The 14,098-nt window shown below is 40.9% G+C and overlaps 1 protein-coding gene across 1 annotated transcript; it reads right to left on the bottom strand.

The window, feature by feature from the left end:
- Positions 1-7,983: 7,983 nt before the first annotated feature.
- Positions 7,984-9,190, bottom strand: LOC148037549 (18.1 kDa class I heat shock protein-like). Its single transcript, XM_087676478.1, has one exon. It carries the CDS (start codon positions 8,903-8,905, stop codon positions 8,387-8,389), a length of 519 nt encoding a protein of 172 aa, XP_087532604.1. The 5' UTR covers positions 8,906-9,190; the 3' UTR covers positions 7,984-8,386.
- Between the last annotated feature and the right edge of the window lie 4,908 nt (positions 9,191-14,098).

A 14,098-nucleotide genomic window follows, 5' to 3' on the forward strand; every position in this document is an offset into this window, starting at 1 on the left:
TTTTTCATATGAAAAATAACAAGAACTCACTCAAACATACAAACAAGGATGAACTAAGGCTTAATCCTCATGTAGCAACCTTATTAAACATTCATAAATATTAATAATATTTTCCTTATTTATTTATCTCAAAAAAACCTAAATTTCCCTAATTTTCTCTTATTTTTTCTATTTATTTATTCATTAAAAATAGGGTTTTTAAATATATGCTTATTAACTGATTATGATAGCTAAAAGATAGTTTTTATCAAAATTTTATCCCATGTGAATTTTTTTTCTCCACCCGAAACCAACAAAACCTTCATTTTCCCTCTAAAAATGCGCTTTTCGGGTTGTAATTTAATTATTACAACTATGTATCAATATGATTCTGCATTTCTTTTATGTGCAACCCTCAATCATGATACAAACAAGATTCAAACAAATTTTCATTCCATATGAATTTCATTTAGATCATCGAATATAAAAAAGAAGTAAATTTTCTTTATAAAAATAAAGTATACCGCTTATTTGCATGTTGCGGGTTTTTTGATAATTAATACGCGCTACCGATGACCAACAATCATTCTTCAGTTATGAACACCTTCCCTCAGTTTCCTCTTGATCTTGGAGCAATCTGATAACCGTTCGGAAGAGAAAGGGGGAGGAGAGAGAAAGACTAGATTTCAATTTGATCAACCAGGTGGCCAATTGCAAAGGCGAGAGTGGTGATGGAGAGTAAAAACATCGAGGAAGAGGTTGATCTCATCGATTGATATGGGTATGTTGAAGTGCCATGGCCCCTCTTTCTCCTTCTCCCTCCATTCGTTGACAGTGCATCCCCCCTTCTTCTCTTTTTTTTTGGCCAACCCCCCCCCCCCAAGTCACATTTCAATTTGGAGGGGGAGGCCCCAAGGGTCAATCCCCCTTCGTCTTAAAGGACCATTTACATTAATTGTTTCCTTGGCCTCCATTGCGAGCACTGCCTCTTCCATGTCCAGTGTCTGTTTCATGATCTGAAAATTTTTGCTTGACTCTCTTGGGATCCCCCACTACCGGTCACTTCCAGAAGTCCGATCCGGCACCGAAAAATTTATGAAAATTCCGTTGCTACATGTGTCTTCAAAGCACTTTTGAAACCTGTCTTTTGCTTGCCACTTAAAATTGACCCAACTGCCTCTACCACCTTCGACAAGATCCAATTTTCTCTTGAAATGCTGATTTTTTGGCAAAATTTTAGCACTTTTCTAGGGAAAAAATACACCGATCATTGGCGACCACGAGATAGGGCGACTCAGCGTCGAATCCCACGAACAAATCTGCACATAAACACAACCACAAAGAGCATCAAGTTGATACAAAAAATACACAACAAAACACATCACAGCTTTCACCCTACCCACTGACCAAACCAAGGCATGAAATCCATGAGGAGTAGGCCTAGCATAATCTAACAGAAAGCCCAAAGCCAGTCACTAACCAACTGCTCCAACATGGTCATCGTAAGTGGTGGTCTAAACTACCTACGTAACTGAGGACAACTCAACCAGGAGCTCCTCCTAGACGAGGACTCCTATAGCCTGATCAAGAAATTTTATCTTTTAGCACATTTTCCTTTTAGGCCTTTATTTTTCCATACTCGAGCATGTAAAAAGGAGAGAGCTGAGCGTAGTGACCTAAGGAAAATAGGGCATTGGCCTCAGGTCCTATCTCGATATCCAAGAACCTACCAAGCCCTAGCAAGGTGACACTTAATCATTTGTCATTTTCATCTTCTGCTCACTTTTATTTTCGCTCTAGCCTTCTCTTATTCTTATTTTTTCAGCTAGATGCCACCCCTAAGAAGACAAGGCATCGGCCTCAGGTCTTGTCTTGGCCCCAGGAACCTATCAGGCCTTTGCAAGGCGATAAGCACAGCTCATAGATATTTCTTGCTCTTTGTTTTCCTAATTTTTATAAGGGTTAGAACCCCATTTTACACACCTCCGTATATTTTTATTTTTCAGTTATTTAGGATTTTTCTTCTTTGCATATATTTGGTCTGGCAAGCTTTTCTAACTGCCTCACCACTAACAGAAACTCCGAGAACAGCCTCCTAGCAGGTCAGCAAAACATGGTCACTAGGATTGCCTTCTACTAAAACAGGTCTTTTAATGCCTGATAATGCCTTTATAGGAGGCAACAACTGCTCAAACCTCCCGCACACATATCTAACCTAAACCTGGGACTTCATACCTTGATTGATGGTCCCCAACAAACGAAAAGAAGGTAACCCCTACATACATATATATCATTATCTGTTTAAGGAAAAAAGACTTGAAAAGGGGACGAAACTACCTGGAATGGCCACAACAAGCTCCTCCACAGCAAAGGCTCCCTCTAGTGGCTTCATCAACTTGTATGATGCAATCACTAAAACAGAAAACCATTAAACGTACATGCACCAAACAGACATATGGTGCTCTTGGCCTAATGGAAATCAAGCATTAAAACCCTTAAAAGCTACCGGCCCTCTTGGCCATAGGGAATCAAGCAAACTAGCTCGTATATATCCCCCCTTGTAAATCCTTATTAATATACAACAAGATGTTCCATCCTAAGGAGGAATAAGGGTTCCTGCCCTAAACTAAATGTATCAAATTATGCCCCATACCTCCTGCATAAATAGTAAGAGGTGTATACATAACATGTCATCTAACCAACCTATGGGTCTAATATAACAAAGGAAAATGGGTCTCGGTCACTCTTTACATCACCCATACTAAGCATTGCTTGCCATATAGGGCATATTTTGATAAAAGCCCCCATAATCGACCAGGTCCTATCTCATCATCCATAGAGATATCCAAACCAGGACCGCAATTGAAGAAAATGTCTTCTTCATAATCAAAGTTGGCTAATGAGTTTGCAAACTGATTCCAATATCATGAAACCAACTGAAAATACACTCTCTCAAACTCATCGAGCAGGGTCATAGCAGTGCGATATTACATAAAGAGAATAGGATTTTGAACTCTATATGTTCCATTTAGTTGATTCAATACCAATTGGGAATCCCCCTATACTAACAACCGATAAATACCGCCTTTCTTAGCAATATTCAACCCCATGATTAAAGCTTTGTATTCTGCCATGTTATTGGTAAATCCAATCTCGAAATAAACAGCCAATTTCATTACGACTATGTCGGGGGTCTTTAATAACTATGTCTATACTCCCTTTCTTATTGGGACCCCTGGATGCTCCATCAAAGTACATTGTGTACGTCCAGAGTGGGTTCATACAACTCGCCATCATCACCTCTACTCGTAATTATGATAATCAAAATTTAGCATATTCAAAGGATGTACTGAAGGCTCCATCCCACCTCCTTCATTGAATGTAACAAGGATGCTTGTCAGAATTCATAAGCAGTGATAACAGAAGACTTTGATTTCCCAGACGAATGATTTGTCCTCTTGCTCAATCACTTTATATCCTTTACTCCACCAGATGAGCTTCCCCTGATGATATCTCTACTCCAAGTATGGGTATTTCAAATAAGGAATCAACCGCCCCATCAACCTCTTTCGTTTCTTGCAAGTTCCCGATCAATCCAGTATTGACCTACAAGGCATTTATTTAGTTAGTTCATTTAGATATAATAATGATTAACCTTATTAAGATTAACCTTATTTTTAAACTCCACTCCCTCAAGATCACCTAGTAATGCCATGGACTTATTCTTCCCTAGTTTTACGATCTTGTAGGGACCGTTCCATTTGGGTTCAGGTTTTCCTGGAAATAGTTCTCTACATGCATCATAATATAGAACTAATAGTCCCTTCTTAAAAGTATATTTCTTCGCTTTTAGATCATGCAACTGCTTCATCTTATGCTTAGCCACTTCCAGGTGCAACAGACTCTACAATTTTAGCTCATCCAAGTGGGCCAGAGTCATAAAGCACTCAAAGAGAGTATCCTTGTCACCCAAAGAATCATTGATTGCGAATCTGATGGGTCGAAAACTCAATCTCTAAGGGAAAAACACACTCCTTCCCATAGACTAGCTTGAACGGGGTGTGGCTAATGGATCGTTTAAATGTCGTGTTATATGCCCATACTGCCACATGTAATTTCTTATCGCAGTCTCACTTCTTTTTGGAGACTATTTTTGATAAAATACCCACAAGTTGCTTGTTAGTACTTTCAACCTCCCCATTTGCCTGCGGGTTATAAGGAGTTGTTTTGTTGTGGTTAATTTGCCATACTTCAGTCAAACTTTTAATCACTTTGTTTGGGAAATGGGTTCCATGGTTTGATACTAATTCTTTTGGTAGACCAAATTGGCATATAATCTGCTCTAATAGGAAACTAGCAGTTTCTTTTGCATCGTCCTTCCTCATTGCTTGTGCTTCTGACCATTTTGTAAAGTAGTCAGTTGCCACGATAATATATTTCTTTTACATAGTGGATAATGGAGTAATAGAGCCCACAAAATCTATGCCCCACTTCTCAAATGGAAGGATAGCCATAGGAGTAAGGAGTCGCTTCATATTCTCCCTATTGTCATGCCATTTACAAGTATCTCATCTCTTAACATACTCGAATGCATCTTGAAAAATGAGCGACCACCAATATTTAACTCTTAAAGTTTTTTGTGCAGTAAGCCACCCAACAAAATGCCTTCCGCAAGCGGAGTCATGGCCCTCTTCCAAAATGAATGGAACCTCATCAGGCATCACACATCGGCGATAGATATCATCAATCCCCTGCCGATATAATATTCCTACAATCAAGGAAATTTTCAATGCATGTTGCCTAATTTTTCTCTTCTCTGATTTTGATAGTCCAGATCGAGTCTCTTCTGTCGAGATATAATGCGTTATAGCAGTATATTAGGAGGGAATAGACACCATATTAATCTTAAATAGCAACGCCATATCGCTTCCTTCCACCAAAGTGTCTTTCAAGTCCCTAAAATCCACAAGGCATTCCACAATGCCCTGCAATTTTGGTGGCTTACTTCTAATCTCATAATCAAATTCCTACAAAGTGATTAACCACTTTGCTAAATGATCGGGCAACTATAACTTGTTCATCAACAATCTAAGCCCTTGTGCCTTTGTATAAAAAACTACCTTCTCATAGAGGATATAATGCTTGATTTTTTTAGTTGCAAATACCATTGCAAGGCACAATTTCTCCATGTAGGTGTAGTTGATTTTTTATATACCCAACTTTCGACTAGCAAAAGCAATCGAGTGGCACCATTTTTTCTCTCACATCTGGGATAAGCAGCAGCCGATACTATGCATGGTGGCTACTCAAATCATATAGAATACTTCACCCCTTTTAGGTGCTGTTAAAACTGGTGTTTTTATTAGCTTATGTTTCACATAATTAAAAGCTACCTTGCAAGGGTCACTCCATTCAAATAGATAGCTAAAGGATAATAGATTCGTTTTAGTGGCAATGTTCTTTCTGCCAGGGCATTTATGAACCTCTGGTAGTACCCCATAGATGACAGAAACATGTGTACTTCTTTTGGAGTGCACAGCATACTCATAGCGACTATGATCTTGATCTTCAAGTCTTGTATCTTTGATTTATGTCTTATACTGTATTCGGTCTAGCCTTGTATCAAGATCTTGCCTTGTCTTGTATCACGAACCTAGTCTTATTATAAACATTGTAGAGAATCTTGTATAGATAAATATATTCTTGTACTTTGTCTTCTTAAATAAAGAATCAATTTCTTCTTCTTCTTCTTGAAGTCAATCCCTTATAAGTCGTGAGCCGACAATCCTTGTCTTTGCCGAGCTCTTGTTGCTCTCATATCAGTTTAGCAAAACTTCAGCATGTAGCCCAAGACCCATATTTATACTAGAGTTAAGAAGGTTAAGGGGAAGCTTCTAGACATGAGATGACAAGCGTTGTTAGAAGGACGATGATATCATCGATGACATAAGCATTACTAATATAACCAAGGATATAAGCAATGTTTATATAAGTCTTTGATATAAGTAATGTTCTAGAACCTCTAAGTAATGTTCTAGAACCTTCTTAAAATCTTCTAGCACTTTCTCAAATCTTTTAAAAGTTTCTAAAAGATCATTAAGGCCAAAAATGCTTCAAAAAGGCACTTGTAAGAAAATTATTAAGTTGTTAATTATAGTTGAGATTTTGAAAGAATAAAACCACCAATTTTGATTGCTTAGATGTGATTAATGAGGAGAGAGCTATGTGGGATAACGATAAATATTGCAAGCATACCGCTACTTGCATTTCTAAGAATGGAGATTTGGAGACACCTCTATATCTTTCTAAAGGTCCTCAAGCAACAAAAGATAACATACACATATCCAAAAGAGTTCGAATGTTCAATTACAAATCTTGTTCAAGCAATAAAAAAAGCATGGAGAGAAAAGCACATCACGTTTTATTTTGTAAGAGACAAAATGTATAATCTGAGTTTTCTTTGATAAAATTTTCAATGGTATAAAACGAATGTTACTCTCTTGTATTGTAGCATATTTTTTATATCCATGGGCCTTAGTTTGTGGAGGAGTAAGGTCCCCTATCAATTTATAGTGGCCAAGGCAACATGGAAAAATCTCACTATCAAGCACGTACAAGTTTCTTTTGAAGCACAAGACATGGAGGAGGAGTTACAAAAAGCAATGCTCTTGACAAGCTATTCAATTATTTTTTTCAACAAATTCAAAGAATAAATACTAAAGACAATAATGAAACTTGAGAATTCATAGTATTTTTTAAGATAGAAAAGTACAAATCTAGCTCTCAAGAGCTTTTACATCTTCCTCATTAGGGATCTTTCCCCTATAACATAGAAATTTTCTTCTCTTGTAGCCAACTATGGATTTTATATCAATTCGATTTGTTGCCAAAGCATAAGATGAGAGGACCAAAAAGTATCTTGCTCTAGAAGTAGAGAAACCATGACCATAGCCAAAAATCCTAATTACTATTGTCTTGTCTAAAAATATCACCTCATAGACATTATATTAGAACCTAGAGAAACCAAGCAGCCTTGTAAGTGTCTTAATACAGAGTATAGGCTATGTTATGTCCTCTGAAATGGAATACTAAGAAAACATGAGAATCAATCATTACCAAGTAATGGCCGAGTGAAACACCCTTCAATGAACTACCACCAGCTCTCGACCCTTTGCCATATCCCAAGAAGTTATCAGAATCTTCAATTTCCAATTGCAAAAAAGATGAATATCAAATGAAAGTCGAACTCATTTTTTATCCTATTTAGTCAACCTTTCTTTTTCATTTGGTCTCTCTTTCTCATATTGCACCACATAGGCTTGGAAGCAATATTCTTCCCTAAGGACTTGGTTTAGGATTCCAAACCTAATGTTTAATTAATATTTAGATAACGATTTGTTACATGTTAGATATGCTGAATGCCCCACCCTTGTAAGGTGCCACCTATGATCTATGATACTCTTAAGTTGTAAGGCTCCCATTGTGAGCATGAGTTCTCAATCTATCTTTCACCTAGCCAAAGTTGTTTCAGTTACAGCTAAGCTCTTCGTCTATTATATGTCCGGACCGCCAACTAAGTTTTCACAATGGAAGCGCACAAGTGGACAAAGCCATGTTTGTATCAATTCGTTTAAAATTAAAGCAATTTATTTTCTTCTTATATTTGCTGGTGCATTTTCTACTCCTTACCCACCTCTGCTGGCTGCATCGTGTAATTGTTACAGTAAGAACATATATAATTTTAAAGATTGTGATGCACGATCGATATTCATGGTTATCCTCTTTGAAAGAAACATCTTGTCCTTTTTTCCTTCTATCCTATTTAGCCACCCTTTCTTTTTCATCCGATCTCTCTTTCGCATATTGCACCGCATGTACTTGGGAGCAATATCCTTGCCCGAGGACTTGGGTTCGGGATTCCAAACCTAACATTTAGTTAAAATTCTGAGAAGGTTTTATTTCATTTCATAGCTTTTACGACTTTGCAATGATTGCATCATGCAATGGCCATATCCTCATATACCTTTTGCAAAGCTTGGGGCAGAAAATTAAAAGGATATGTTTGCACCTTTTTTTTCCCCGCAAGGAGAAAGGAAAGATCCTAGCCCAAACTGAAAGGGGGACGGGAATGGAATGCCTCAACTGAATTTGCTACGTTGGGGAAAAACCTTTCGAACTGTATTAAAGCGAGAAGCAAGGAAAAGGATCATTACAAAGTTCGGGGGCTGTGGCCCCTTGATGGGATTCGATGGCTATACTGGTATACAGAGATATTAGTGCAAACAACATTGTCAGCTACTGGTGTGCAAACAACATTGCATTTGCGGTGGCGTTGCAACTCGGAAGACGGCCTGTTATTTTTACAGCTGAGGGTCTCTCTCTCCATAGAGTGGAGTGCATTCGAGGCTCAGCCGGAGATGGGCACGTCGGTGATGGCGGGCTTGCTGGGCTGCTGAGTCTGACGCTTGGGCACGGTGATGGTCAGCACGCCATTCTCCACGCGGGCGCTCAGCTCCTCGCTCTTGGCGTTGTCCGGCAGGCGGAAGCGCCTCAGAAAGCTGCCATGCGCCCGCTCCACGCGGTGCCACTTGTCGCCCTCCTGCTTCTCCTCCTTCCTGCTGCGCTCGCCGCTGATGCACAGCACGCGCCCGTCCTCCACCTGCACCTTCATCTCCTCTTTCTTCAGCCCCGGCAGGTCGGCCTGGAAGATGTGGGCCTCGGGCGTCTCCCTCCAATCCACCTGAGTGTTGGCCACGGCCGATGCCTCGCGGGCCAGCTGCCGCGACGGCTCGCTGTCCAGGAGGCGGAAGGGCCAGTCGGCATAAGGACTGAAGAGGGCGGAGCCGCTGGGGAATGGGTCCCCGGAGAAGGGGTCGAAGATGGCGCCGCTGCTGCTCCTCCGGCCGAAGAATGGGCTCAGTGCCATTGTAACAATAATCTGTGCTAATCTGTCTGTAGAGCTTGGCGGCGCCTCTCTGAGAGCGAGCGAGCAAGGGAGGGAGAGTGAGTGCGTGGGTGTGACAGAGAAAAAGGGGAATGCTTAGTGCCCTGGGAATAGATCGAGCACGCTGTAAGGCGTGGATGCTGATGTATTACGATGAAGAGCGATGCCAGAAGGGTCCGTACAACGATCGACTGCTCTGATTCGTCTTCTTGGCCTTGCGCGTAGCGCGGGCATCCTTTTAAATAGGAGCCTCCACGAGAGAGCCTAGAGGGTTCGGGAAGCGTCTACAACCTTCCAAGGCAAGCTCTTAGAGCGTTCGGGAAGCGTCTACAACCTTGCTTGTCTTTCCAAGTTCCAACTACAAGGCAAGCTCTTGTCGATGTGATCTTCCAGGCAGCGCCCCTTCCAAAGGGACTGCCAAGTTCCAACCCCTAACTACCCCAAGGCCCACCAAAATCAACGAATGATCACCCCCCAAAAGGAAGAAAATCGAACAATAGGAGGCTTTTAACTTGGCTCGCCTCGCCCTCTTTCATTTGGCCACTTTGATGTACATGCCACAACGTCCACATTTCTCGATTGCATCACATGCACCTATATAACAACAATGCCACCTCAAGGATAAGGTTGGGTTTCCGGCCCCATTGATCTCATATTTTCGAAAGCAAAAGAAGTGCCTTGTCCCTCTTTCATCTAGCCGCTTTAACATACGTGCCACGAAGGCCACGCTTCTCCATTGATGATCACGTACATACATATGTACATAATAACAATGCCCTGTGCCGTTCTCATGTGTCATCATGCTTGTTTCGTGCATGCCTGCCTTGAATACTAGGTAACACGCACCATCATGCGCCAACCCCCATCCTTGATTGTAAACAACAAATGCTTTCGTCTTGTGTAAAAATGGATAAAGACTTGATTTTGGGTATTGTGTTGATGCATGCAGAGGTACAACTTGATGAACTTAGAGTGTTCATGGTGTGGCAGGTCCATTTGGGAGAGGCATCATATCTTATAACAGATGTTTGGATGCTCAAACACATGGAAGAAAAAGAGAACATGCAAGTAAGCTAGGGGAGCTCGCCCAAGATGGTAGGAGGATGGACTCAAAGGAAAAACAACAATAATGGTAGATATTAGGACTCCAAAGAAACATGGTCGTATGGGAGGGAATGGTCCTAGCAATACTAACAACATAAGACCAATAGACTAACAAAAGAACGAAAAAAATGTTTGGATGCTCAAACACATGGAAGAAAAAAAGAACATGCAAGTAAGCTAGGGGAGCCCGCCCAAGATGGTAGGAGGATGGACTCAAAGGAAAAACAGCAATAACGGTAGATATTATGACTCCAAAGAAACATGGTCATATGGGAGGGAATGGTCCTAGCAATACTAACAACATAAAACCAATACACTAACAAAAGAAAGGGAAAAAAAATCGCTCTAAACCCATCAATTGAACTCAACCTTTCTTCACGCGAAAAACCGATAGAATAAACTTAGAAATGAAGAAATGTTTCATCGAGTACACAACCAAATGAAAAACCGGAGCATTGTTTGTTATGTAGCTCATATCTAAATGTAGACACTAGCATTGGGTCAAACATTCCTTGGATCAATAAAGCAACGTTGGAAAAGTAATTAATGCTACAATGATGACAAAAAAGGTCCAAGAAAGGCTAAGGCAACTAAAGATTGGAGAACGCAATATTGAAGAACAATGGAGATGGGCATATAGGTAGGCAAGAATTAAACGCAAGGCTAAAAGGTGGAAAATGGGACAAACCAATATAAAGGCCGAACCTTCTTAAATTATTGGGCATTCAGTTTTTCCAAAATAAACCCAACTATTCATTATAAATCTGGGTGCTGACTTCTCTCCCATGCAAATTTGTATGAGTTAGGAAATGAAAATATCTCACGAGTAAACCACAAAGGCCCCGCCGACCAAGATTGGGTGTTATAAATAGACAAAGGCCCACAAAGGCGCCGAGTTAGACACTATTGGGTATTTGTTTATAAGCCCAATAAGACCTCTCCATCATGTCAACTCAAGATGTCATTGATAAATTTCTGGGATCTAGGTTCCCCACTTGGCAATAAAAAATAATGGATCTTCTCATGTGGAAGAGCTTATGGGGCATTACCATTGGGAGAGGCTCACCAATTTTGGAAGAGGAAAATGAAGAAAACAAAAAGAAAGCATTGGGATATATAGCAGGAGGCTTAAGTGATGATGCATACATCACATTGATGGTATTCCAAGTGCAAAGTTAGCACGGGAGGAGCTCAACAAAGTTTTCAACCCTAAATCCAAGCACTCTAAGAGAAAACTACTAATGCAACTTTATAATCTAAAGTTCAACCCAAAGGAAGGTCTCACAAGTCACTTGAACAAATATAAGGGTATTAAACAACAACTAGTTATTCTAAAAAGAACACTAGATGAAGATGAGGCCAAAGCTATTTTATTAGTAAGTTGTGATACGGATGGTTATCTAATATGGAAGATTTGAAACTGCACAACATCGAGGCATCCTTACTGGAGAGCGGTAGCAAATATAAATCCATTGGGAATACTTCAGCTACTACTTGTGACAATGCCTTCATTACTACAAGACACTCAAGGCTCAAATGCAATCATTGTTGATTAACTAATTATGAAGAAAAGAATCGCAAAAACAAAGGTAAACATCAATGCACAATTTCGTAGACACTTTGGTCATTTTGAGAGAGAGTGCTATTTCAACCAAGCAAACTATGCAAACAAGCCACTTCAAAATAATGATGAATCCACAATGATATACCTCCATTTAATGGACACCTATCCTAAATCATCCTACACTTGTAATGTCCACCATTTGCACCAATGATGCAGCCAAGAGGACTTCCCAAATCAATCTAGAGTTATTTGCTTATATCTTGATTATGTTACACCACATACTTATGAGTATGATAAGGGACTCAAGGGGGACCAATTTTATTTTGTAATCACATCCGTGATGATAGAGGAAATTGGTAAAACGACTAACCACGCATCAAGGGGGGCTTTGTTATCATATTTGATATGTATGGGATCTAGTTTGAAGAGGATTAATAGACATGTGGATGGATAAGGATAGATGAGTTGGCATTAAAAAAAGACTCTACCTACAATGTATGGAATGTATCCCATAGGAAAAGTGAAGGGAGAGTGTCCAATCTAAAATGCTATAAATTCATATGCTTGCTCAACCATAAATCAATCAATCTCTTCTCTCGTATACATTCTTATATTGAATGGCTCTCTCTTATATCATCAGTAATTTCTTTAGGACATAGGATGGGCATTGAAAGTTTGAGTGTCCTAAGGCTCAAGTATTGTAAAATATTACACGGCGCAGCGAACAGAATCTGAGAAAGAGATAGAGAGTACACAACAGATAAGAGGAGAATCAGTAAATTCTTTAACTCCAAACAAGTGATACAAAGATGGCTCTGTCCACCCGTGCGCTTCCACTGTGTGAAGCTTAGATGGCGATCTAGACAGAAGATAGGTGAAGAGCTTAAGGCTAGCTGGAATAACAACTCTGACTGGGTGAAAGATAAGTGTATGATGGCTGCGAAGGGGTTTAGCTTTTATAGCCCGCGAAGGTCGTTAGGTCGGCCTGCTGACCGACCTACCATATGAGCCTCCACTAGTCGGCCAGGGAATATTCCCTTTACCATCGGACCGGGGGCGCTGCCCCCGGACCCCCGCCAGGGGGGCCGCTGGCCCCCCTGGGACCCCCCAGCCAGGGGCCGCTTCCGCGGCCCCCGGACCCCACAATAGGGGCCCCTTTTAACTCCCTTACCACGCAACTCAATGCAATGTGCCTCGAGTTGCTACCAGCTTAACCACTCCGTCTAACCCAAAGATTAGACCCACAACAGTCACCTTTTTGCCATCCGGTCACATAGACCTCATCTGATATACAAGTCAGGACTCAACCAATGTCCGGGCTCACATTTGGCTTCTCCTCATAATGGGGGCCTTACAACTTTGAGCACCATGGATCATTGGTAGCACCTAATGAGGGTGGGGCATTGATCATATCTAACACCCCCCCTCAATGTCCACCCATAGGTGAACTATCTCCTCGGCCCAATGCCGAGTCTCTGAAGATGAACTTGAAGCAGATCCTTCGTAAGTGCTTTGGTGAAGATATCTGCTCCATTCTCCTCTGTTGGACAGTAGACCAATTCCACTATCCCATCCTCCATCAAATCACGCACATAGTGATACTGGATCTCTATATGTTTGGTGCGTGCATGAAACACTGGATTTTTGGCAATGGCGATGCAACTCTGATTGTCACATCTCAGCACAGTTGGTTCTTCATCCTGCACTCCCATATGCCATAGAATCCTTCTCAACCATACGCCCTCACATGCAGCAAAACAAGCTGCCTTGTACTCTGCTTCGGTAGAAGACAATGCCACTGTTGGTTTCTTCTTACTAATCCAAGAGAAAATTCCTGAACCCAAAGAGAAACAATAACCAAAAATTGACTTCCTGGAATCAATGTCTCCTGCCCAATCTGAGTCACAGTTCCCCACAAGAGATGTTCCGAAACTGTATGTGATACCATAGTCAAGAGTTTTCTTCAAGTATCTGAGCACCCGCATCCCAGCCTTCCAATGACTCTCATGAGGTTTGTTTGAGAACCTGCTCAAAACGCCAACAGCAAAACTGATATCTGGTCTGGTGTTACACAAGTAGATCAGACTGCCGACCAACCTCCTATACCTCCCAATGTCTGCTAATGCTGATGTATCCTCGACGGATAACTTTGCATTCACCTCCATAGGTGTAGCTATCTCCTTGCACTCGGTCATGCCAAATGCCTTCAAGATCTCCCATGCATACTTCTTCTGAGAGATGAAGATCTTTCCTGGCTCTTGCCAGACTTCAATCCCCAAACAATAGTGCAGCAAGCCCAAGTCTGTCATTTCAAACTCAGAACTCAAAGCCTTTCGAGTTTGGTTGATCATATCTTCATAGTCACCTGTAATAAGAAGGTTGTCCACATATAGGACAATCACTACAGACTTTTTACCATCCCTGTAAACATACAAGTTAGCATCTGAGGCACATCTTTTGAAGTTTAGGTTTAAAAAGAACCTATCTATCCGCTGGTACCATGCTCT

This window comes from Lygodium microphyllum, chromosome 4 (assembly GCF_053477565.2).
Source record: "Lygodium microphyllum isolate KBCC chromosome 4, Lygodium_microphyllum_v1.1.10, whole genome shotgun sequence".
Classification (NCBI taxonomy): domain Eukaryota; kingdom Viridiplantae; phylum Streptophyta; class Polypodiopsida; order Schizaeales; family Lygodiaceae; genus Lygodium; species Lygodium microphyllum.

What these genes read in the sequence shown, in the direction of transcription:
- LOC148037549 (XM_087676478.1), bottom strand. Translation starts at nt 8,905, where the DNA reads ATGGCACTGAGCCCATTCTTCGGCCGGAGGAGCAGCAGCGGCGCCATC.